The sequence below is a fragment of the Larus michahellis genome, chromosome 15 (genome assembly GCF_964199755.1).
Source record: "Larus michahellis chromosome 15, bLarMic1.1, whole genome shotgun sequence".
Taxonomy (NCBI): domain Eukaryota; kingdom Metazoa; phylum Chordata; class Aves; order Charadriiformes; family Laridae; genus Larus; species Larus michahellis.
Window position 1 is genome coordinate 2,781,903 of NC_133910.1, and position 25,598 is coordinate 2,807,500.

At 60.7% G+C, this 25,598-nt stretch overlaps 1 protein-coding gene across 4 annotated transcripts in view; it reads right to left on the minus strand.

The window, feature by feature from the left end:
* Window positions 1–344: 344 nt before the first annotated feature.
* Window positions 345–25,598, minus strand: part of RGS3 (regulator of G protein signaling 3) — an 87,782-nt gene continuing 62,528 nt past the window's right edge. For 2 of the 4 annotated variants that reach the window (XM_074608704.1, XM_074608705.1), the window contains 6 exons: window positions 11,001–11,642; window positions 7,161–7,234; window positions 3,436–3,537; window positions 2,624–2,685; window positions 1,777–1,943; window positions 345–1,686 (listed from right to left, as the gene is read on the minus strand). In XM_074608704.1, the coding sequence (XP_074464805.1) occupies window positions 1,501–1,686; window positions 1,777–1,943; window positions 2,624–2,685; window positions 3,436–3,537; window positions 7,161–7,234; window positions 11,001–11,642 (1,233 nt within the window). In that variant the 3' untranslated portion in view covers window positions 345–1,500. Of the gene's footprint in view, window positions 1,687–1,776; window positions 1,944–2,623; window positions 2,686–3,435; window positions 3,538–3,649; window positions 4,077–5,857; window positions 6,267–7,160; window positions 7,235–11,000; window positions 11,643–25,598 lie in introns of those variants that run through there. The other 2 variants (XM_074608708.1, XM_074608707.1) reach the window with 2 other exon arrangements.

A 25,598-nucleotide genomic window follows, 5' to 3' on the forward strand; every position in this document is an offset into this window, starting at 1 on the left:
CTGCTGGGCTCTCTGTTGCTTCTTTTGGCACGTCCCGAGGGGCACCCGGAGCCACGCCAGGTCACTTCTGTTTCTGGGCATTTCCACATCCAGAGGTTCATGCCCCGCCGCGTTTAAACAGTGAACGCTGCCCCTGGGAACAGTCCCATTTCAGGCAAAACTTCCCGAAGCGCCCGGGGCCGGCTTCAGGGGCAGCCGCCAGCTGCTCCCTCAAAAAAACAGCTCCGAAACGTTCAGATTTTGCCATCTTTAGCCACGCAGTAACAGGATTTCGCGCTCCTCGGTGACGCCCGGCTCCGCCAGCGCTGAGAAACACGCCAGGAAGAAAAGGCAGCTACAAGAAATGATATTCTCCTTTTATTTACCTATGACCATGACAATGTATTTTCGCTAGCCGCAGAGATGCTTCGCCCTGTAAACCGGGCGCCTGGAGGCAGGCAGTCCGTCCAGCTCTGCCAGGTTCGGCAACAGCCCCTGCTTCTCAAAACACGACACCGGTCTCCAGAGTAAGGAGAGCGTCTGATGCACAGAGCTGCTTTTCTCCATCACCAAACCCTCCGTCGTCAGGGCACGATATATATATATATACACCCAGGCTCCCCCAGCGGCCCGCTGCCAGGGAACGCGTTTTTGTCAGATAAAACTTGCTAACTTAGAAAATGTTGTACGCACTCAGAAAAAAAAAAAAAAAAAAACCAAAACAAAAAACCAACAAACAAACAAACAAAAAAAAAAAAAAAAAAGGCATCCGCTCCACCGGAGAACTCCGCCGCGACACACACAAATATTGCACTTGTAATTTCAGAAGGGGAAAGGACAGGAGGATTTCCTATTACACAGCAACACGTCCAGCTATAGGAGGTCAATAAATAAACCAGGGGTGGGAGCGGGAGGCGGGTGGCTTGCACACCCCCGGCGCAGGGGAAGGACCCAGGGGGACCCGCCGCGAGCGAAGGAAGCGCCGGGCTCCTGCAAGATGGCTGCTTCGGGGGAGCCGGGAAGCACAGCCGGCAGGGGAAGCACAGCAGCATCGTGGGGCTGGTCCAGTTCAGAAGTCTTTTATCCGGGGAAGATGTTCACGTCGGTGCTGTTGTCCCCTTGCCGGAGCCCTGCACAAAAGTCCTCCTTCCTCCTCCTCCTCGTCGAGTCGGGGTCACTCGTCGCCTCCCAGCAACACTCGCAGCTGGGGTGCGTGCTTCACAGTAGTCTCGTGGGAGCTTCCCTCCTGGCTAAAATCCATGCCAGAGTCACCCCGAAGGCGTCGTACCAGCGATGGTGAGACGGGGTGATGGAGCAGTACCAGACTGCTTGGCTTGTTGGTCCCCTCGGCCTCATGCTCGGTGCCTTCGGCTGCCCCACACCCGTCCGCTGCAGGAATATGGCTTGGGGGGCACGAGCGGCAGCGGGAAGGCACGCTCCCGCCGTCCCCCGGGAAGGCCTCCGCCGCCCGATTTCATGTAAACACACAGCTCCCAGCCTGCCCCGAGAGAGTCCTTGGGTCTACAGTGGGGAGCTGACTTTCTTCTGGTTAATTATGTCTAAGTACAAGTCAGAGCGGAGGAAGCGGGGGTAGGAGTCCTTCTCCATGAGCCCGTAAATCCTCTTCTGCGCGAGGTCGAAGCAGCTGCGGGTGATGTTCTGCAGGTTCTCCTTGGTGTGCTCCCGCGTGTAGGAGTCCAGGTTGACCTGCGGGCAGAGAGACCAGCGCTGGTGAGCAGCTCCCCCGGCAGCCGCTGTGCCCCGGAGCCATGCACCAGCACGGGATCCAGCCCTCACCTCCTTGCAGGACTGGATGGCGATGTACTCGGCGAAGATCTTCTTGGCCTTGGAGACCATCTTGGACTGGGATTTGATCTTCTTGAACTCCTCGCAGGCCAGCCAGAACTCCAGGTTCTCCTCGCTGAACTCGGTGCGCAGAAAGGCCCTGAAGGCAGCGAGTCCGTCTGCGGGGACAGAGACACGTCTCTACTCCCGGCTCGCAGGCGGGGAACGGCCCCACGAGACCCTCAGCCCAGCAACCTGGCAAAGGTGCAACCTGAACTACCTCCCCGCGCTGTCCCCTGGTGAGCCCTCGGGCAAAGCAGGCAGCGATGGCATTGCCAGCCGAAGCACGGCACTGCAAGCCATCCATGTGCTGAATCCGCAGTCCTCAGCCCGGCTGCCTGCATGGAGAGCCGAGGGAGGGAGGCTGGGCTTGCAGCAGGGGCAGCAACGGGGAGAGGACCCCCTGGCCGTTCCTATGGGGGCCGGGGGTAGGACATGACCACGATGTGGGGTGCCCCAGCTGTGACACGTGAGAAGGGGACTGGTCTAAAGCAGCTCCTGCTTCACGGACCCGCTGCACAGCTCCGAATCGGGCACAGACAGGGATCGCTGCCTTTTCCCCGCTAGGCTGGAGGGGGGGCTGCAGTCCCAGGCCCCGGCTCTCCCCGGCCCCGGCTCCAAACCCCGCCATGGCCAGGCAGGAGCAGGAGGGGTGCAGGCAAGGGGCAGCCTCATTTCTCTTTGTCTGCCCCCAAACACCCGAAGGAATTAACAGAGGAAATCCCAGCTTTATCCACGCACGTGTCTGGATATTCCCCCGGCAGCAAACAAGAGGGGGAAGAGATGGGCGAACACTTACATTTGTGCAGCAGCAGCTTCTCCAGGGAGTCCCCCCACTTCAGCGCTTCCTCGGGAGTGGGCCTGCGGGAGAAGGACAGCGCGTTGGGAAAGCGAAGCCAGGAAAGCTGCATTCGCTGTCTGCTCTAACGCAGCACGAGCAAAACATTTCCAGCCGATAAAGCACCGCCGTGTGCCCCAGCGGGGCCGGCCCTGGCTCCCAGAGCGGCACCAGCATCGCCCGAGCGGCTGCGGGCAGAGCCAGGCTCGGCAGCCGGCAGCACCGCAGGGTCTCTGCTGGAGCCAAACCTCTGCCTTTAGGCTGGCAGGAAGAAAATGCGATATAAGGAGGTCTGTGCAGGCAGCCGTGCTGCTTGGGGTGCCTGAGGAAGAACTGGAAAAGCTCCAGGCAATGCCCAGGAGGCTGCGGGACAGTGGGGATTTCAGCCATTCAAGCAGCCGGATAAGCCACCGGGCGCAAGAGCGGGGAGGGCTCGTCTCCGGCTGCTGGAGCATCTCCAGAGCAAAGTGGTTTTTCAAACCATCCTCTGGCCAGTTAAAGTTTCACGTACAGGCACCAGAGAAAGCAGCCGTCAGGGAAATTTCCAGTCCGAGCTGCCTCCGTGCGGGTACAGACCTCCCACCCGCCTGGGGACGGATTTTCAGCCAACAAATGTTTTTAATGCTCCGCTGGATAAAAAAAAAAGCATTTGTCCACAACTTCCCCAAACAGGGTGACCCCCATCTCCCTGGAGGCGATGCTCAGCCCGACCACAGCACGTCCCCGAGCCCCCGCAGCCCCCAGTCCCCGCGCCACCAGCTCACGGCACCTACTTGAGTGATTTGAGCACTTTGTCCAGCTTGCCGGAGGGGTTGGCCCCGGGGGACTCGTTTCGCCGCCGAAAAATCCCCAGCCGGTTCTTCATGTCCTTGGCTCTGGAAGGAAGAGCAAGTTTTAGCAGGTGGGCGAGGGGTCGGGGGGACACCCAGCACCCAGGGGACCCTCCGGCAGCCTCGTCCCACGCGTCACCCAGTGCCCGCCACCTACTCCTTCATGGTGTGCCGGCGCTGCAGGCTGCCGTTGTGGGGTCTCTGCACGCCCAGCAGCATCTCCGCGTGAAACTCCAGCGGCTGGGGCTTGGAAAGGTCACGGAAAAAGGGCATGGCGGCCGGGAAGAGCCCGTGAAGCGGCTGCCGGCGCGACCGGCGCGGCCAGAGGCTCGGGCGCTCTGACGCCAGCTCGGAGCCGAGCTCCCGCCCGGTGTGGCCAGCGCGGAAGTGGGAGGGTTCAGCCTGGAGAAGCTTTAAATCCAGCGTGGGGTGAACGAGGCGCGAGTGAGTAAGGGCTGTGTCAGCCCCGCTGCTATTTGGGACGGCTCCGCCGTTGCTGGGGAAACTCGAGGGAAGGTGGAAAAATCAGCGCCCAGGGCGGATAGTGGGGCCTTTCAAGAGACGGCGGGGAAAATAATCACGGCGGGGAAAATAAATCGCGGCGGGGATTTACGAGGGCTATTTATAGAGCGCAGGCATCCCGGGGAAGGCAGCGGGGCCGGCGGCGGGGCTGAGCGGGGTTAGGAGCAGAGCGGGGACGGCAGCGCTTCACCGTGACCCCCCCGCGGCGACAGGGCCGGGAGCCCACGCGTGACACGCTGGTGCTCACGCCTCTCCGGTGCCAGCCGGGGACAGGCACGGCCGTGGGGACATCTCCGTAAGGGGGTGGTTGGGACTGGCAGCGCGTGGCACCGAGGGGTGCTGGGGCACAGACACCCCCGCGGTGTCACCCTGCGTGGGCCCCCGCTGCGCCGTCGTCCCTGCAGAGACAGACTGACGTGTCCCCCCCCCAACACAGGGCTCCCGGTTCCCCCAGGGGACCGCCACCAGGACAAAGCGGGACAAAGATTTTTGGCAAGTGCCATGGGGAAGGTGGCAGCGGGACCCCCCCAGCCCAGCCCCAGCCTGGGAGGGGGGGCCAAGGCAGGGAGCGGGCGGTGGAAGCAGTGGCGGGGGAGGACAGGCGTGGACAATGCTGTCCCCTCGTGGCACAGCCCCGCACGACACCGCAGCACCAAGGGGTGCGGGGGACACACAGGGTGGCATGGGATGCTCACCCTGCACCGAAGCTGGCGGTGCCACCAGGGTGGGTGGGACGCGGGGTGGCATGGCCAGGCCACCCCCTGCAGCATCCCGCGGGCCCCACATCGGTGGGCCAGGGCGAGGATGCTCAGAGGAGCCACCTCTGCCTGGCCAAGCCATGCCCGGGGCTGGGGACACGAGGGGCAGAGGAGGGATTCAAGGCAAGGGTGTACCCCCACCCCGAGCGATGCCATCTGGATCCACAGCTCTCTCCAGTCCCAGGAGGGTGAAATACAGCCATCCACTGGGAAAAAACATTGGCTGCAACCCCAGGGCTCGGTCCTGCGAGGTGCTGAGCACCCTGAGCCAGGGAAGGATTTTAGAAGGCAATCACCCCCCCCGGTCACCTGCCGTCTGCGCCCTCGTACGGGGCACGGACGGTTTCGCTGCCTTCGCATCATCGGGGCTGTGGTCCCAGCAGGACACACGTCCCGCTGCTGCCAGCTGCCAGCCACCGGCTCGGCGCTAACGTGGGAAAAGCGGATCCAAACACGGAGCCTCACACTCCAAACACCATCTGCCTCCCATCACCCTCCTGCCAGCGACGCCGGCGGCCGAGGACCAGCCACCACACGGGACGGGCCATCCCACACAGCCCCCGGCAACAATTTTAGCAGTGTTCCCAGTTTAGCAAGAGAGCCGCCGCGGCTCAGCGGGGCTTTCAGAGCTCTAAAAAGCCCTTGTGTGTGTCTCCCACACGCGTGAGCTGCCTCCGCCCGCACGACCCGCACACCGAGCTCGGGGGCTCGCAGGTGACCGCGGCTCGTGGGCAGATTTGCTGGCTGGAATACACCAGCAAAGCACCACCTAAGGAAGCGCCTCAACTTAAAATCCGCTGCTTCTCCTGCACACGCTTGTAAATAAATAGCAAGTGGCACGAAACCAGGCTGCGGCAGCCGCAGGCACGCACAGCCCCCAGCTGTGGCCAATCCGCAGTATAAAATGCCACAGTAAAAATAACGTTTCATAAGAAAGTGCTAGTTTCTGACTGGAGTCACCCTTATGAAGTGATCTGCACCTCACGGCACGGCTGCAAGGACATCCAGTCCCACCGCCCCGCACCGCTTCCAAACCACCCCCTGCAAAGCGCATCACCTTTCCCCGCAGGAAGCTCGAGTCCTACCTTTCCAGGTATTTTTCAGAAAAGTCCACCATGGCGTGGTACATCGGGGAGTGCCGGCGAGCTGCGCGGGCCGGCAGAGTGTGCCGGTGCCGGGGGGGGGGAAGGCGAGTGCCAAACCCCAGCCACTTGCACCATAAATACTCTCCGCGGACGGCTGGCAACCAGGCTGCGCAGCCAATAGCCGGCGGGTGCGATGCCGAGACGCTCCCCAGTGCATCCGCTGCCGTCTCAAGGTGAGGAGAAAACCCCCTCCGCAACCGCCCCTGACCCCGCTAAGCCGGGGGTGACTGATTCCCCCCCCCGCCAGCCCAATTCCCCCGGCTCTGCGCCGCAGCAGGGACACGCGGATGGGGGACGTCCCTGCTGCAGGCTGCGAGGGATTCATTTTAATTTCAAGTGTTGGGGAGGAGGGAGGGGGGGGAAATAATAAAAAAGAGCTAAAAATAGGCAGCTGCGGCTGGGAAGCGTGCGGGCCGACAGTGCCGCTCGCTGGCAGGCGGCACACGCGGCGAAGCCACACTCCCACCACGTGCCACTTCTCCACCTGCCCCGAGCCACGTGGAGTGGGGAAAAGATCCAGCATCCTGGGCATCCCTGCGGCCGTGACGCCCGGCCGGATCCTGCCTTGAGATATGTGGGGGCAGTTCATTGCAAAACACCCTGGCTCGGCCCCGCCGCCGCGTTTGCCCCCACCCAGCTGCAGCTGCGCGCCTGGGAAGCAAAGGCCAGGGCGACCTCGTCCTTGCCCGCACCCACGTTGTGGCATCCCCAAAGCCTTACCGGGAGAGGCGGAGGGGCTGCGGGCGTCCCTGGCTCGATGCTCCCGCCAGGCTGCCCGCGCGCCGCGATGTGCCGCAGGGGCTGAAGCCTGTCCGGCGGTGGGAAACCTCCCCATTCCTCCTCCCGGCATGGGGCCAGTGGGAAGGAGGCCCCCAGCTCATGTTTCACCGCTTCCATGTCCTCTCCCTGAACCCGGCACCACTGGAAGCTGCTTTCCCAGTGCCACCAGCAGGAGCCGGCTCCTTCGCCCCATCTCTCCATGCAAGGCAACCGGGGGGCTGCTCCCAGCTGGGCTGTGCGATGCTCCCAGAGCACCTCCCACCCTCCTCCCTGAAAATCACGACTCCCTGTGCGACGTGAGACCTTAGTTCAGCGTGTCTTTGCTACTTTCTTCCTGGAAAAGCTTAGGGGAACAAGACAGGGGGACCCTGAGGGCTGCCTGGACCAGCGGGGCTTGGCCAAGGTGTCTGACCATGGCAAACAGCCCTGGTGTACTCCGATGCCACCACAATGCGACACTTACAGGTTCCTGCTCCGTTTCTTGCGGGAGGTCTCGTCCCCTTCATCACAGCTGCATTCGGGGTCAGCTCCGCTCAGCTGCGGGGGGGAAGAGAAACAGCATCTGTATCATCATGCCAGTGCACGCCCCCAGTGACACTCCAAGTGTCACCAACCAGCATTGCCAGCATCCCCTGTGGTCCCCGCTGCCCACGCAGCCCAGAGCCACGGCACCCCCAGGGCTCCTTCCCCACAGCCCCAGCTGGCTGCCGCAATGCAATGGGACAAGCTTCCCTCGGCTCCAGCACGGGAACCTGCCTCCCCCTGCCCGTCCTGTGCATCTGGTGCTCCTGGTGCTCCTGGAGCATCTGAGGACACACCACGGCTGGTGGCCCAGGTAGCCCTCCAGGTTCGAGATGCTGACAGTGGTACCTCCTCCAAGGAGAACACCCGCATCCCCATTCCTGATGAGCCTATTCCTGCTGTCTTGAGTGGGCACGGGGACCCCTCCCCAGCCTGCTGAGCACCTTGGCCCCCTAGAAGCAGGCTGGGCACCCAAAATCAATCAATCAGGGGTCCCCCAGCAGTCCCCAGGCAGGATAAATCACAGCATTTCAGCCATAGAATCATATCATGGCAGCTTTCAAGTCCGAGGAGCACGCAGAGGGCTCCACCCTCCAACCACTGCCCTGGGACAGCCTGGGGACCTCCGATGCACGGCGAGCTCAGGGCAGCGCCACCGCAGCCTCCGAGCCATGAAGCCTGGGGCCAGGCGTGGGGACCCCAGGGACCACCATAGCTCGGGGGCTTATCCAGTCCTGAACGAGATGAGAAGATGCTCACAGGCAGCCCCGCAGCCAGCGCAACCCCGCACCAAGCTCAGCCCCGCGCTGCCGGGGGCTGCAGGGCGCTTTCCAGGATGGCCGCCCCACGGCCGTGCCGTGGGAACCCGCTGCACAGCCCCAGGCTCGAGGCTTTTGACACTTCCTTCCATTCTGCACTCGGGTTTCCGGAGTTTATCGGCCCCAAACAATGCAGCCCTTGCAAAGCACCTTCCCCAACCAGATAGGGCCCCGGCAGGCGGGCTGGCCGGGGCGACACGCAGCCGGAGCACGCTTCCTGCCATTGTCCGGAGAGGCTCCGCGGCACTCGGGGACAAAAGGCAGCAGCAGTGCTCGCCCGAGGAGTCCCAGTGCTCCCGGTCACAATACGCTCCTAAAACAACCACCTCCCAGCCCCGACGGCGGGAAGGAGGGGAGCAGGGAGGCACGCTGGGCACGACGGTGTTAAAAGGGCCAAGAAAATGAGCCCCTCCGCAATGCTCCCTGGGGGGAAAGAAAAACAGCACCTTGAGGGATGCTGTGGACCTGCCACTGAGGCCAGCGGGTGCAAGGATCACCGGTGCTTGGTGCTGCTGCCGGAGGGGATCCATATGGGAATTGTCCGTCAGTGCCCTGCTCCAGAAAGCTTCATTGAACTAGCCAAAAGGCACAGCCTGACCAAAGTCCCTCAGGAGGGCAGGTGGGCAGGGGACTGAGGCACTGGCCAGACAGAGCCAGAGGAGCTGCAGGAGGGCTGGGACCACCAGGAGGTCCAGCAGCCACGCTGCCCTCGCCGCTGGCACTGCCCCGCTCCCTGCTCCAGCAAAACATCGCAGCTGAGCAGAGTAACCCAGGAGGAGCTCAGTTTGTCCCCGCTGAAAAACATCCGCCCAGAAAGCGCAGCTGGGGGCTCTCCGGGGCAGGACTGGGGTACGTTCCCTGGTTCCCTGCCCCGGCAGCGAGCGTGCAGCCTGCCCCATCCCAGCGCCGCAGCAGCCTCCGGCCGCAGAGCTGCGCGCTCCCAGCCTGCACGCACAGCGGCACTGTGAAACCTCCTGCCAGCACGACTCCTCACCGCCAGCCTCACCGCCAGCCCCAACGACTGGACGCTCACCACCCTGACACCGCCACCACCTCCCTCCCTCGCATCTGCACGTCCCTACCACAAAGGTGTCCCTTCTTGATAGGATCTGGGAGGAGGTCTGAACCCCCCAGCCCACAATTGCTGGCATCAGCCTCCCAGAGAGTCTGGGCTCCCCATCTGACTGGTCTGTCAGACTCATAAGAGCTCTCACCAGCCAACCTGGGACTCTGAGCCCACAAGGTGCTCCAGGAAACAGCACCAGAGGTGGCTTTTCAAGCAACGTGAGCCTGGCAGGGAGAGGGTTAACCCCAGCATGGATTTAACCCCATCCTGCTGCCCTGTTTGCTGGTGTGCAGGGCTCTGTACCAGCCTCTCCTGCCCAGGCGCCAGCCGCCCTGGAGCAGCATGCAATGTGGTCCTGCGCTCTGCAAGATGCTCCCGAGCAGCACGACGTGGTCCTGAGCCATGTAAGGTGGTCCTGAGCTGTGCAACATGACCCTGAGCGATGCAAGGTGGTCCTGAGCCAAGAATGCAGCCTGGGCAGAGCAGTGCCCACAGCCGCTGCCAGAGATGCAGCGTGGTCAGGCAGAGCAGGGCGCGGGGCCAGTACAGCAGGAAGGCAGGTGGCCGTGCTCAGCACCCACCCAGGCTGCACCCAGGGATGGACAACGGGGCAAGCAGCACTTCTCACACACAATCTCTGCAATGGCACATGGCTTCCTGTAAATATTTGTTAGGCAAAAGTACAGCCAAGGTAAGCCCTGCTCCAGGGAGGTACACGGGGAGCCCCCCAGGTAGTTGCCCTGGGAGCACAGAATCCCAGACCGGCCGGGGTTGGCAGGGACCTCTGGAGATCACCCAGTCCCACCCCCGGCCAGAGCAGGGTCACCCAGAGCAGGTGGCACAGGAACGCGTCCAGGCGGGGTTGGAATGTCTCCAGAGACGGAGACTCCCCCACCTCTCTGGGCAGCCTGTGCCAGGGCTCTGCCACCCTCACAGCAAAGAAGTTCCTCCTCATGTTGAGATGGAACTTCCCATGCTCAAGTTTGTGCCCATTACCCCTTGTCCTGTCCCCGGGCACCACTGAGAAGAGCCTGGCCCCATCCTCCTGACACCCTCCCTTTCAGTATTTATCAGCGTTGATAAGATCCCCCCTCAGCCGTCTTTTTTCCAGACTGAAGAGACCCAAGTCCCTCAGCCTTTCTCCATCAGAGAGGTGTTCCATCCCCTCAGCATCTTGGTAGCCCTTTGCTGTCCCCTCTCCAGCAGTTCCCTGTCCTTCTTGAACCAGGGAGCCCAGAGCTGGACACAGCACTCCTATGCAGCCTCCCCAGGGCAGAGCAGCGGGGGAGGATGACCTCCCTCCACCTGCTTGCACGACCCAGCCTGGTGCAGGGCTCCTGCCGCACGCCCGGCGCTGCTCCTCCTTCCCGCACGGCAGGGTGAGAAATCGCTGCTGACCTCAACCTTTCTCTGAGACGGGACCTCCGCAACATTCAAAGCCCTGCAAGAGGCTGGCCGGGGCAAAACGCCACACTGCTCCTGGCACCCCTGAGCACACCAGGGACTCTTTGTCTGCGGAGGCTCTCTGGAGCCTGGCTTTTGCCAGTCCCCACCGCTGCGAGCAGCTCTGCAAGTGCAGACACCCCAGTGCACCTCTCCCTTCAACGGTCTCAGCAGGCAGTGGCTCTCCAGGACACGGGATCCTGTAGGATCTGGACACATTGGTGGGACATGCCCACCGACATCAGCAGCACACTGGCTCTGGGTGACATCCCCTGGGTGCTAAGCATCTCCCAGAGCTGACTGCCAGCGGCAGGGACCTTCCTGGCCCCTCAGGTGCCAGCTTTGCCATGGCAAGAAGGGTGACATGCCAGGACACCTCCACCCCAGGAGCTGCCCCATTGCCACAGCCAAGCAGGAGCCGTCCACCCCGCGGAGCCAGCGCCGGCTCACGTACCTTCCTGTGCCCCGAAAACAGCAGGGTGAGCTGGTGGATGGAGCCGCCGTTTTTGGCGAGCTCTTTCTTGAGGGTCCTGGGGGAGGGCAGGGCCCAGTGGCCCTTGGTGCCCTGGCTGTCCGAGCAGTTGAGGGTGGTGTCGGAGGTGAAGCAGTGGCTCTTGGCCTCCTGCAGCAGGCTGCCCTCGCTGTGGGTCCGGCGCCGCAGGGAGCTCTGCACGCTCAGCGTGTAGACGGGCTGACAGCCCGACGTCTCGATCATGCTGCTGCGCTTCGCCTCGTTCCTCTCCAAGTAGTGCTCATCGCTGTCCTCCTCCTCATCATCCTCATCTTCTTCCTCCTCATCCTCCTCCTCGTCCTCGCCGTCCGTGGCGCTGCCCGCCATGCCCACCGCGCTCTGGCTGAAGGTGCTGTCAAGCCGCAACTCAGGGATGATGAAGGCTGGCAGGGAGCTGGACTGCTCCTCTCCTTTCTCGGTGGCCACCGGCTGCTTTTCCACCAGGAGAGGAGCCTGGGTGGCTCCCAGAGCTTCCCGGGACTCAGCGGGAGCTGGTGCCTCTGCAGCTGGAGGAGCATCACCTGCCGCTGCCTTCCTGTCCTCCGAGTGCATCTGCCCCGGCTTCTCCGCGCCCGTCTCCAGCATCTGCCCAGAAGAGAAGATAAAGAAGGATGAAGGCAGAAGTACCCCAGATCTCTTGCTGGCCGCCCGCCTGGGGAGCCTTTCCGCTCCTAACACCCCAACCACAAGGCTGGCACCAGTTTGTACAACCCTAACAGTGCTCTGGTGAGGTGGGACAGCATCGTCCCCACATCCCCAGGTGGTGGCAGGTCACCCATCGCTCCCACAGCACCCAGTCCCGGTCCTGATCCCTAGACCAACAGGTTCCCCCACCAGCAGCGAGCCAGTGGCTACAGGGCAGCAGTGGGATGGGGCCACCCAGCTCCCAGCTCCAGCACCCGGCAGCACCGGTGGGTTTGGAGGAAACCAGTGGCTCTGGGGCGGGTGGCTCGGCCCGGCAGCACGGCGGGCACAGACAGGCTCAGCTCCGGCCGCAGAGGCAGAGCTGGTAACATCATCCTTACCCCGACGGCTCCCCCGTCCCCCTGGGAGCTGCTGGGGGGGGCTCGGCCCTGCAGAGATCTTCCCTGAGGTCTGCAGAGAAAACCAGCAACTCTCATCCGGCACCTCCGGCCCCTCCTGCACCGTATTAACTGCAGAAGGGAAGCGCCGGGCTCTGCTCATCTGCGGATTGCTCAAGCCCGGCCCGGCTCAGCCTCCCTGACGGGGTGCCCCGGGCTGTGGGGCTCCCCACGGCCGCCCCGCCGTGCCCTGCGCAGACGTGGCCCTGCCAAACCACAACCAGCCCCTTTCAGTTTTTTAAGCCTCCGGCGGTGCTGGTTTTTGCCAGTTTTCCTCTGCAGCTGGGAAAGGCCTTTCAAAGGGAAAAGCCAGGAGTAGCCCAAGATAAAAAAAAAAAAAAGAAAAAAAAAAAAAAAAAGGGAAAAAAGCCTCCAAGGTTTTTTCCATGAGCAGGGGAAGCCTGCGGTGAGCCCCCTCCTGCCAGAGCTGGGTCCTCTCTTCCATGTTTTTTTCCCGTTGCACAGAGCCCGTCTGAGCCAAAGGGGCAAAACCAGCTCAGCAGGGGAGAAAGACCAAAGCAGAGAAAAATCCTCCCTCTGGGAAGGGATTCCCACCTACGCAGCAGACCCCGTAGGGCCAGGCAGGGGTTATTACACAGGACCAGCCCCAGGGAACGAGTCACCCCGAAAAAACATCACTGTATCCCCAGTTAAGATCCAAGCACTTTCACAAGCACAACCAGAAAGCTGGAGTTAACAAAGCCACTACCCCTGTATAAATTAGGTTGACTTCAGCTTCAAAAACAGCAGCGGCCCCAGGACTCAGCCCGTGCAGCCTCACAGCCCATTGGGAAGAAGCACCCACGGGGCAGACGGAGGCTGTATCCCCGTGGTGGTCCCAGCTCGTCCCCCAAGCCATCCCTGGGACAGCCAACCTGCTGCCAAACACCTCCCCGCCCCGCAGAGCCGGCGCACGTGGATTACAACCCGCCACTGGGTATCTCCAGGGAGCTGCGTGCAGACGTCGGGCTGCGAAACCCGCTGTCATCCCCAGGGAACACACTGGAGGTGTTTAAGCCCTGGCTTCAGCACCATCGGCTCTGCACAGCGGGGACGGAACAGAGACCCTGTGGCACCCGGCAGCGCCCGCCCGAGCCAACGGGTCCAAAACGCGGGCCAGATTCCCAAATAGATCCTTGGGTTCTGCTGCCTCCTGGGCAGCCGGCAGAGGAGCTCACCCACGTCCGCCTGTGCCTTGTCCTTTTTTATCAGGCCAAAAGAGCCCCCTTTACACCCATGAGTGTGGAGAAGACCCGCGCCGTCCCCCTGCAGCCGGACTCGCCGCAGGCAGTGATTCAGCATCACCTGAACTGCCCCAGTGAGTCTGAAGACTAAAATCCGGAGACCATCATGTCCTCAGCAGCCCCGTCTGCCCCATTCCCAAAACAGCCGGGTTCGGTGGGAGGCACAAAGCAAATGCTCAGTTTACCCCGTCCTTGGGGCTGTTTCACTCCCCCCGTAGTAATTTCTTGTAAAAAGAGAATGTTTCCAGACTTGCCGTGCAAGGATGCTATTTGCACAAGCGTGTGTTTTAATGATGCTGTTTATGTCTTATTTGTATTGCAATCACTGTCATCATTATTTCATGAAATAATTAGAGGAAAAACCCATGCGGCCCTCAATTCACTCCCTGCAAAGCCCTCCCCCTCCCTATCTGTCCCGTCCTTCTGCTTAATATTGCTGGTTGCCCGCATCAGATAAGGCCCTAGAAGGAAATGAACAGGCTCCTTTAAAATGAGAGACATTTGGGGATTAAATTAAATCCCTGCACTAATTCAATCAGAGACTCTGCTGCTTTTCAGTGGCACGGAGGATGTGAGCAGAAGCCTCGCCGCCGAGCGAGGTTTCTATCTTGGGTTGAAAGCATCACCGGGGCTGTGAAATCCTGTCCTCGCAGAAAGCGCCATGGCTGAGCTCTGCTAAACATCACCTGGTGGCTGGGGGGGAAGACGGGGAAGGAGAGCGGCAGTAACGCCATCATGGCCAGCCAACAAGGCTGATGGTGGCTGGAGGCACCAGGGACTTCATCAGCATGAAGCCAAGGGCCACCGCGCTACGCAAAGCTGATTTGGGGCGGCAAGGACAGGGATGCAACCAGGTTCCTTCTCGCCATCACCGCGGCCAAGGGGCTGCTGGAGGAGGCAGCAGATGGAGGCAGTGCTGATGCTGTCTGAACAGGGTGGCAAAGGGGACATCTGTCCTTCCACCTCAAGGCCTCACCCAAAACACCCCATGCTCTCGCTGCAGCATGGGTCCCTCTCCCTTGGCCGGCAGCAGTAGCTCAGGAGCCAGCAGACATCATCTGGATCCCCAACATCCATGTCTCCTTGCCCTCAACATCTGGGTGTCCCTATCCTCAATATGCGGGTTTCCCTGTTCTCAGTGTCTGCATCTTCCCATCCTCAACATCTGGCTCTCCCCATCCCCAACATGTTGGTCTTATAGAACCACAGAATGGTTCGGGTTGGAAGCGACCTTAAAGATCATCTAGTTCCACCCCCTGCCCTGGGCAGGGACACCTCCCACCAGCCCAGGTTGCTCCAAGCCCCGTCCAACCTGGCCTTGAACCCCTCCAGGGATGGGGCAGCCACAGCTTCTCTGGGCAACCTGGGCCAGGGGCTCACCGCCCTCACGGCAAAGAATTTCTTCCTGAGATCCCAACTAAATCTCCCCTCCTCCAGTTTGAAACCATTCCCCCTCATCCTATCATTACACGCCCCGTTAAAGAGTCCCTCCCCATTCTCAACGTCTGGGTTTCCCTGTCCTGAGCCGGGAAGGCCCAGGGGCTTTACTACATCCTCCCTGGAGGACCACACACTTCACTGTTCCGGTTTCTATCTCAGACAAAGTGACCAAGGCAGCATGTCCCAGGAAGGGGAAGAGAAAGCAGAAGAAAGAGCTGCCTCCAAGCCCCAGGACGGCTACCAGGGGTAATTCTACAGAAGGAGGATGATTGAGCCGAGATCCGAGCAACAGCAACAGAGTCCCTAATGTCCATTTCCCCATTGCACAAGCCTCAGCGCACCCCAAAAAGCCAAACATTGCCCTGCCTGCTCCAGCATCCTCCATCTCTGCACCTGTAACCCGCTGCCTGGACTCCCTCTGCCTTTGGGCATCACTCACCGACTCAAAAGTTTTCTTGAAACCAAGACGGGGGAGAAGCACTGCAAACCCTCGGCTCTTCGGTCTGTAATTTGATCAGTTTTTTCTGATTGCTGCTGCTCTGACACCAGCAAAGCAAACTTCGACGAACAGATGTGGGTTTGTCTGTGCGGCCTCGACTCCTCCAGCATTTCTTTAAATAATGTACCCTTTCTGATGGCCCACGGCCGGGACTTCCAGCTGGGAAAACACCGGCCACAGAGAGGGCACAGCTGTGAGCTGAAGCCTGCGCTGGCCTTCCCCCAGCGCTGCCAGCTCTCACACTGCCAGAATGCCGTGATCCATGGCAATCCCTTCAATCCCCATCTCTGGGAGGTCGGGGATTTTTTTTGAGGCTCTCAGCTTCTTATTTCAAAACCTCTGCTCCTCGCAGTCACGGAGCCGCTGTGGCTCAAGTAACGCCTGGGCACAAGAGAATTGAATTCAGCCTTTCCTGGCTCCTGACATGGATGCCCGGGTTTTGCAATGCGCCTCTTTCTCTTGCGGTAAGAGCGGGGAAGAGGAGGCTAACCACGCCTGGGAGAACTGCCCTGCACCCAGGCAGCTCCTCAGCTGAAATCAGGGATCGGGAAAAGCAGGGAATTCCCTGCAGGTAAGAGAAATGTAACATGGAGATGAGCGGGAGAGCAAAGGACGCCTGCTCCCGCTGCGCTCTCACCCCGGGAGGAGCTCACGGACCTCCCGAGATACTGCTGCAGGAGCTGCTCCCGGGGGCTGTCCCCATCCTCCGTGCTTCCCACGGAGGAACCTCTCTGGCTCCCGCTGCCCTTAAATCTACCTTTGCTCAAAGGTGCCTCACCTGTCCCCACAAGCATTTCACTCCATGGGAACGAGACCAAGTCCCTCTCCAGGGGGATTTCGGGGAGGACGCGGCCAGCTCTGCTGCGGGCAGTGCGTTCCCCGGGCGGAGGTAACGTCCCTCCCCTGGGCAGAGGTGGATGCAGGGAAAACAGCACCTACATCACCCAGGGAAACATCAACGTTTCCAAAGTAGGTTTTTCCTAAAGTGAAAGAAAAAAAATTACCATTTCAGTTCTTAGCGTGGGACAAACTGTGCCCAGATCCGTCAGATCAGAAACTTCCAACTGGCCCTGTGAAACGCTACCAAAACCGTCGATGATGAGCACCTCGAGACTCAAAAAGTGGCCACTAAGAACCAAGTAAGTGCATGGCTACAGGAAGCGGCATCTAATACTCGGCACGGCGCCGAGGGGAAGAAAGCAAAGGCAGAAACGCAAAGCAGAACTACCAAAACTTCAGAAAATTTTCACGGGAGTCATTTTGAAAGTGCTCACAAAGAGCATCCTCTGGGCAGCTCCGCTCCTCGAGCCGTGGAGGCTCCATGGGGCTGGCCCGAGCCCAGGGCTCTGCACAGGAGGGTTTTCTACCCATTCCCCGCTTCATTTCTGAATGGATGAATAATTGATACAGAGCAATTAGTGTCACAGCAAAAGCAAGCGGGGATGTATAAACCCAAGCAGCAGGATCCAAGAGTGCGCCGGGGCAGGGCGGCGAGGGGGGATACACGTCTCTGATGAGACACCTCTGGGGGAGTAGATGTTCATACCACCCAAAAAACCCTGGGCTTGAAACGCCTCGGAGCCCTGGAAAGAGAAATCCCCCTCTGCAGGAGGAAATGATGCCGTGTCGGCAGCCCACGCTAATCCCGTTACCCCATTAGTGTCACCCCCAATTAATTGCTCTGCAAACGGGGTCGGACCGAGGTATCGCCCGTCCCCGACGCTGCAGCGGCCGCACTCTGCGCCTCTGCCCAGAGCCGCTCCGCTCCCTGCAACACCGTGGTAAACGGGAATCAAGGCTTGATCGAGGCGTGCAGGGGGAGCCCAGCTACAGGCGTAGCTTGTGCCCCACGTTTTGGGATCAGCTGCTGACGGTGTCAGAAACCACCTGGGACAAAACCAGCCCAAGCCGCGTACTTCAGCCGAGCAGCTGGAGCTAACACAGAATTGCTACCGCCGCAGCCCCGAGTCCCGGCTCCGCACCCCAACTGTCCCCTACCTGCTGCCCTCCATCCCCGCCGAGGCTGCGAGCACGCAAACAGCTCCGATTCCAGTGGTTAGGGCTGGATTTGCTGGTCGGCCCCCAGTGCCAGTAAACGGAGAGTATCCAAAAGGCTGTAAAAGTCCTGGAGCAGAAAGCCCACGTTGCTGGCACCCTGCAATGCCGCTCCCGCAGCGAGAGCCAGCCGACGCAGATGGCACGGCCGTACACAGCCCAGATTTACAAGGGAACCTCAGAAAGTCCCTGTCGCTACAAACGCCCCCTTGTTCCCCCCGATGCTGCCCATTACCAAGCCCTCAAACCCAGCTTGGCGGCAAACGAAGCCAGGCAGGAGCCCCAGGTTCCGCAGGGGACGGCAGGGACCAGCCCGGCGCAGGGGTGCCGGGGGACGCCTTTGATCCAGAAGGACACCAGGCTTCCTCGACCCGCAGCCGGATCCTGCCCGGCAAAGGGTCCAGCCCCTGGGATTGCGATCTTTGAAAGCAAAAACCTACCAAATCCAGGCTCTCAGTTGCATCCCAGCGGCAGGGGCCGAGCGAGCGGCATCTCCCTCCGGCAGCCCCGTCCCCGACACGTGCCCGCAGCCCCGGCTCGGCAGACACTGGCGCAGCGCTGGGCTCTGCCTCTGCCGTTATTGATGTCCGTGTCAAGCGGCAGCTGAAGCCTCCCCAGCCTCTCCCAGACACCGCTCCCTCCTGCCCCTCGTGCTATTTACAGCTCTGCCGGCGATCCCTGGAGGTGCTATTACCTGCTGATAAAAGTGGACGACCGCTCTGCCGTGAGGAAGAGCCATGTATCACCCTGCAACCCGCCACGTTCGCTTTTGCAGCTCCTCTTCTCCTGCCCTGTCCTGCCCCCGGGCAACACCAAGCCGCAGAGCGATTCCAGTGCTTCCTGCTAAACGCAACTCTGCCGCAGGTTCGCAGTTGGGTTTTCTCCCAAACTCCTTTCTATGGCAAGGGGACAGCTCTGAAGCGGGAGACGCTCTGCAGCGCGGCGCTTCGCCCTCTGCTCTGCAATTCCCTACGAGCGGCTCTACCCAAAGGGGCAGGGAGAAAAAAAATGCAGGAGGGTGTATGGTCTCCATCCAGGACCATCTGCCCCTTCTCTTCTGCTGAAAGGGCCAGTGCCCTCTTGTGACACCCCCATACACTGGGCTGGGGACCCGACTGCCTTGGCCGGAGGTTTCTTCTCCTGGTATTGCACTTTACTGACCGAGACAGACGAGTTGCCCTGATGGCTACGGAGAGGGAGCACAGCGGGGTGTGTGAGCACAACCGCTGTCACAGCCATTTGCCAGTGCTTATCTGCACCACGGCCACAAGCTGTGCTCGGCTCTCCCCCAGCATGGACTTGGGGCACACACGTGTCCCCCTGCTCCCAGCCAGCTGCAGGCTCGTGGATGCTCCTGGGATGGAGCAGGGGAAACGTGCTGCCTCCACTTCCTTGCAGGTAGCCACAGCTTAGCAGTGGTAGAGGAAATGTCTCACTGGACGCGGAGCGGAGCTCAGCAACGCGATGTCACCACCGACAGCAGCAACGCGGCACGGCCACCCCAACAGCTGTGCTCGGCACCCATCCTGCCCGCACTGGCGAAGGGAGCTGGCCCCCTGGGTCTTTGCCCGGTCTCTCCACGGAGCAACCAGGTCTGTGGGACACTGGCACACAGCCCAGGGATGTCACCACGCTGGGGACATTCCGGGACTCAGAGCATCCCCAGCCCAGGATCCCTGGCCCCTCTCAGCCAGGAACGAACCCAGCCACCATCTGAACCTGCACACACCCTCTGCACTGTGTCTGTCGTTTTGGGGACACAGCTCCAGTTTGACAAAGCTGGGCACCAGCTACTGCCTGCAGCCTCATCGACCCAAGCAACCTGTCCCCGCAGGGTGAGCGTGGTGGGACCCAGTGCTGGAGGCGAGTGAGATGATGTCTGGGCATCAATATCCCTGGCAGAGGGGTGGGAAAGGGGGAGGAAGGAGAAGATCCTGTCATTGGCATTCAACCCAAAACCCTCAGCATCCTTCCCCTGCCGGGGGTGACACGGTGCAGACCAGTGGGGGAATCTCTCTGCAGCATTATCTACAGGGGCCAAGCATTGTCCCCTGTGCAGGATGAGGGAGGTGACAGCAGGAGCCTGAGGTGACACGTTCAGCCACTGCAGAGCCATTGCGAAGGACTCATCCCAACACCACAACATGAGGACCTGGCACTGGAAGCGATTGCTGCTGCCAGCACAGATCGCGATAAGGAAACCACCGCTGAGAGAAGAGGACCTGGCAGAGCAGCTCTGCCTGCAACTGGCACCACCAGGGCCATGGCCGGAGCCACACAGAGACCGCAGGAATCCCCAATGGTACCAAAACCAACACTGGTGGCTTCAAAGCCCAACGCAACCCTCCAGGAATTGTGCTGCCAAGCCTTGCTTGGCCCCTCCATTAGGAAGGTGCTTGCTGCAGGACAGGACACCAAGCCCCACGGAGGGCCAGGGGACCCCACGGGGGCAGGACGAAGCCATGCCTCCCAAGCCCACACCGCTCTGGGCATCACCACCCAGAGTCCCCCAGCGTTCCAAACACGTGGCTTTGCAAAGATATCGGGGTTCAAGCAACTTTTGCAAGGAGTCAGTCTGCCCAACCACGCACTCGCAGCCCCCCACCAGGCCCGAAGAGAAGAGCAGCAGCAGTTACCCAAAGTTGGAGTCGTTTGGGCAGAGGGAAGGAGCGCTCCCGGCTGAGCGGATGGTGCCAGCCATGCCTGGCACAGGCAGCATCCCCCCTTCGCAGGCAGCCCTGCACCAAAGCACCTCCAGCACCTGCATTAAATCACAGCAGCTCTGGCTCAAACCACTTAGGCTGCACCTTTGACCACCCCGTGCAAATGATCTCAACATCGCTCAACCCCCCCGTGCTGCCAGCGCCGCTCCTGCCAGCTCGCTCGCTCTTACCAGCCCTTCTGGGGATTCAGGAGAAACAGCCCTTCGAGGGTTTAAAAATGCCTCTGGCCGTGATGAAAGTGTCGGCAGCTGCCCGAGCCCCCACCACACCACGGGGCCTTTCTGCTCGGGGGAGATGTGGGAAGGACCGTTGGTGCCACTGGACGTGGCCGGGAGAACATCGCACAGCGCCAGAGAAACAGGAGCCGGTGTTTGCCGGAGGGGAGACGTCTGCTTTCCCTAATGGCTTTGGAGTCCAGCTAAGCAAATGAACAAATAAAGCCGGAGCTGCGGCTGTCAGCTGGCCCATCTGCTCCGTCCTCCCTCCCCGCTCGCTCCCGGCACACACATGCCGTGGGAGCCCGTGAGCCAGCAGCATCGGGGCCAAGGGAGTGGCTGTGCCAGGCCGGCAGCCCCCAGCACCTCCATGCCGCTGGGCCAGCACCAAGAGTTGTCAGGGCTGGAAACCGAGCTTGATGGAGCCAGGGCTCGGTGCCTTGGGAGGTGCTAAAAATCCCCGTGCCCCAGCCCAGCATCCCGTCCAGCCCCACGCGAACGGCCAGGAGAATCCCGGCCTCCCCCGGCTCAGCGCCATGTCCCCGCGCTCGGGGCTGAAGACAACCCATGTGCGAGAAGGGAACGAGGAGGTGAAAGATCAGCCCCAGGACCCCTCAGCGCTCATCCAGGCTCACCTGCGCTGCAGGGAATTAGCAGTCAGGCCACTGCATAAGTGTCCTTAAATTCATAAAGGGACATTTGAGACATGCTTTGAAGCCTCACAGGGAGCCGTAAAATCCCCCCATGTCCCCTTCGATGCCCTGGTTGCATCTGGGGCTTGTTCGTGAAAGAGAGCTACAAACCCAGCAAGAATATGGCTCAGGATGGATCAGTCTGGGGTAGCTCAAACTGCATCTACTTCTTTTATGTTTGCAGCCTCCTTCGTACCTACTGCTCTCCTCAACCCCTGTCTCAGCTCAATGAAAGTCGACACATTGTCCTTCTCTTGGCTTGTTGGGTGCCAAGGGTGGGATCCATGTGTCACCATGCATCGAGGTCGTCAACATGGATTCCAGGGTCCCCTTTGCTCTGATGGCACAGGGGCTGCTAGCAGGGACAGTTTCCTCTAGATATTTAAGTGGCTGGAGCCACACTGGAGCCTGACTCACAGGGGGACAGTGTCTCCGGTCCCCTAGCCTCCCGAATCCACAGCGTTTCCAGAGCAGCCCTTGGCCGTCCTCAGTAACGAGTTTTTCCAGCCCAGGGCGGGCTGTGCTCACTGGCGCAGAACAACACACTTATTTGCTTTACTTTTGTAACCTGGCTCATAAGCGCTGCCAGCTGATGCTTTAACCCTTATGGGGGCAGAATAAACCTCAAGGTTTTCTCCTCTCTTTGAGCACCCCGACAGCGGGAGCGAGGTGCTGGGAGGGTGCATGGCCGGGGGCGGGCTGGCCCTCAGGGTGCTGTCGTGACGTGCTTAGCCCTGCCCGGCCTCTCACGCCGGCATCGTGGAAGAAAAGCAGGCTCTGATGAAGCTCCAGGTTTCCTGCACCCTTGGCCGTGCCCTGCCCAGTCTGCCCCACGGCAGGACCCTCTGGAGCAGAGCTGGCACAGACAGGGCAGCAGGCTCCCAGCCCAAAATGGAAGGACTTTGGGCCAAAAACAGAGTGAGAAGGTGCAAATTCCTCCCCTCCTTCCCCATCAAACAGCTAATGGTGCTCTGACTACACTCCCGCCGAGCAAAGCACCCCAGGAACGCTGGATCAGAGAGAGAGAGGTTCACCCAAACTGTCCCCAACCCAAGTGCTTGTCACAGTCACCCCCATGCCAGTGGCCCCTCGGCTGTGCCAGCTCACGGGCGCACATGGCTACCATCCCAATGGGAAATGGCCCCGTATTGCTGAAGGCAGCGAGGTGCTGGGGGACAGGGATTGCACAGCAAGGTGGGTGCCTGGGGCACACCAGGGTGCTCGGGGCCAGGAGGAGGAGGCAGGGCATGGGACAGGAGGGGGGCTCACCCACGCTCACCTTTCCCCACGCTGGGGCCGGCGCAGGGACCATGGCCATCCCCCCGCAGAGCCCTCCCCGCGTCACCGCGCCGGCCCTGGTTTCAATCATCCCTCGATTACACGCTGTTTGCTCTTGTCGACAGCACATTTACTTGCACTTGTCAAGCACGCTGTAAATAGTGAGAGAAACAGCCCTGCCCTTCCTGACCAGAGGAACGGCCAGGAAGGGGCCGGTCGGTCCCTCCCGGCCACGCACCCGCTGGAGGCTCGTTCCCAGCACCGGAGCCAGCGCTGCCAGGAATAGCCGGGGCGCAGGATCGGTCCACGCCTGCTCACACCGTCAGCAGCCACGGGAGAGAGAGCGGCGGCTTTGAAAAGTGCTGAGGATCCACCACCTCAGGTCTTGGACTCCCACGGCCCAAAGTCCACACCACAAAGTGTCCGTAATCATTTAGCTTAAGGATAATCTACATCTTTCAGATACAGCCAGCCATCATCTCCGAGGTAATCTCAGGTCACGGGGTCAGAAGGAAGAGTAATCAGCCGTTCTGAGTGTGGAAGACACAAAGAAACAAGCAGTGAGAATCAGAGGGTCGTAGCAGGTTCCTTACAAGCAGCGTCTTGTGCCACCAATCTTTTCCCTGGCAGCCAAGCCAGCTGGAGCAGCTCCAGCCCCTGGCACCTCCTCCTTGCCCCTGCTCTGCGCTTTGCCATCTCTTCAACAGCGCTAATGCAATTCGTCGCCGGGCTGGGCTGGAAACAGGACCAGTGCGGCGAGGCAAGGTTAAGAAAAGCACCGTGCGCTGCGCAGACGGTCATTATTCGGCCGAAGGAGGCAGACTCGCTAACTCGATTAATTCATAAAGCTGCTCCCGCTCTAATCACATTGCCGCTGCTGTGGTTCCTCACCAGACCCAGCCCACCTCCAGGCTCCACGCCTCCCTGTTTAGGGTCGTTTGTCGCCAAGCCGGGTCACCCTGGCGATGTGTTTTACAGATCCTTGCTCAGCACCGCCAAGGGGCAGGGAGCAGCCCCCCCACCCAGGGCAGACCTGGACCTGAGGATGGGAGCGGGGAAGGTTCTGCAGGTGGAGAAAATACCCACAGAACAACGGCTGTGACCCGCTGCAGCCAGCAGGACGGGTTCATCACTCGGTGAAGTTGAGCCAAGTCTTACAGTGGCAGCAGAGAGGCCACCAAAGCCCCACTTCCACCTTTTCTCCTGGACACCAGGGCTGGAGAGCCGGACCACGCCGACAGCCACGGCTATCCCTGGAGCTCCTCCTGCACTGACTCCAGCAGGAAAAGGCCGTTGGGAGCATGGCTGGACCATCACAGCTGTATCACTCAGGCCTTTCTCTTCCTGCGTCTCCAGAAGTGGATGCTACAGGCTCCACATGCTCGTGTCTCCCAGAAACCAGCAGCTTTGCTCTAAAACCAGCTGCTCTGAAAGCAGCAGCCACGCCAACACCGACCCCACACAGGGCGCATCCTCCAGGCATGACACCGTCCTCCCAGGAGACGTGCCCACAGGCGGTGACAGCTCTGCAGAGCCACGTCCCCGAGCCAGAAGGACCTTCCTGCCCTCAGTGCCGCCCTACCCAGGCGTGGCTCAGGGAGCCTTCAAAAATGAGAGGTGCCAGCCCACAGCCCAGATTTTGTCTGATTTCCCACAGCTCCAAGAAGTCGGCGCCATGCCACTTCCCTCCACCAGTTTGGCCAGTCCAGCCCCTCTTTTCCAGATGCGCCCGTCCTGCTGAGGATCCTCTGCCCCGTCGCCACTGTCTGTTCTCGGAAGGGCTTGGGGACAGCATTGGCAGCAGCGTTAACGTGTTGGAGGGAGAGCGGTTCCCAGCTCGCACACTGGCCCTGCGGAGCCGCTCTCTGCTCAGACAGTGTCCCTTTCTCCAGCTCCAGGGCACAGCTGGCACATCTCTGCCTGGCACCGATGCTGCGCTGGCCCTTCGTTTCCGTCGCACGGCAAACTCCCAGCCGGGCTCCGGCTGCAGCGGGATGAGCTGCCTCTTGCCAAGTTGGAGCAGTTTTGAAGGCTTTGCAAACCAGATTCCTGTTTGGAGCAGAAATCAGCCGTGCCGAGGCTGGTATTTCCAGCTTAATTTGTCCGTTCACAGAGCACAGACACTGTTCTGTTTCCTTAAATAGCCCCAGTATCAAATGACTTGTAACCAACAAGCAAAGCTAATGGATCACTTCTCCCTTGCAAAAAGCGACGCATTTTCCCAGCTCCTGCCTCCCGCTGCACCGGCGTCCCCGGAGACGTCTGCCCCGGCAAACCAGCTGTGATGCAGACTGGTCACGGCAGCCCCAGCTGCAGCTGCCCCATGTCGGGCTTCTGCCCCCCACCGCCCACCCTGCTCCGAGCTCGCCCACCCACCGCACGCCTCGCCTGTCCCCCCGGGAGCTGCAGCCCCACGCAGGGCTGCTCTTCCTTCCCCACGCTGGTCCTTCCCGCATTTCAGGATCAGGATTGCTTTAAAATTGCATCCTGGGCAGTTTATACCTTGCTGGGATGGGAAGTGGTGCTATGAACTCAGTTAAGTGCCTGGTGGTTGCTCTCACACTTCTTTTTCTGCCTTTTTTGCCCCATATCCCAGCAGTGGGATTTCGATCAGCTTTGGCAAGCAGCGACAAAACCCCCTTGTCACAACCTCAGAGGGCCTGTGCTGGCTCTCCACTGCACCCAAGGAGCACCCTTTTGGCTGCTGAGGCACAGAAAAGCCTTAGAAAGGTTTGTGTTGTCTTCTAGAGTGCTTCTTCACCATGGTCCTTCCATACCACGGGGCGCAGACACTCTCCAGGGCTTTGCTCTGAGCCACAGGGCTTGTAAGCCTAGCAGAGAGCCAAAATCCCACACCCCGCCATGAACACAGAGGCTGGGGCGGGGAGGACAAACAGCAGTATCACCCGAAAACCCAACCGGTCCCAGACCACGTGTCGCGATGGAGAGCCACCAAGATCCCCCCCTTTTAGGACGTATTTGAAATGCTCAGATTCGAACATGTCCCTGCACAGCTTGGTCCCGGAGGATCCCCCGGCCCGTGGCTGGATCACGCCCAGCCGAGGGCAGAGCCCCATCGCATGCCCCCCCCCCATGCCAAGCCACCCAGGACCCCCTGCTTCGCACCGTGTCCTGCCAGTAAGATGCATCGCAGGAACACAAGAGACATGGCAGATTCTTGTCACCTCATCGCCTCAGCTGCCCTGGGCTATTTGCATTTCTAGAGGTTTGGTTGGTAACTAGGTTCTCAGGCTTTGTATGTTGTTGCTATTTTAGTACGTTTGAAACGTGCAGGAAAAGGAATCCGGAGGCT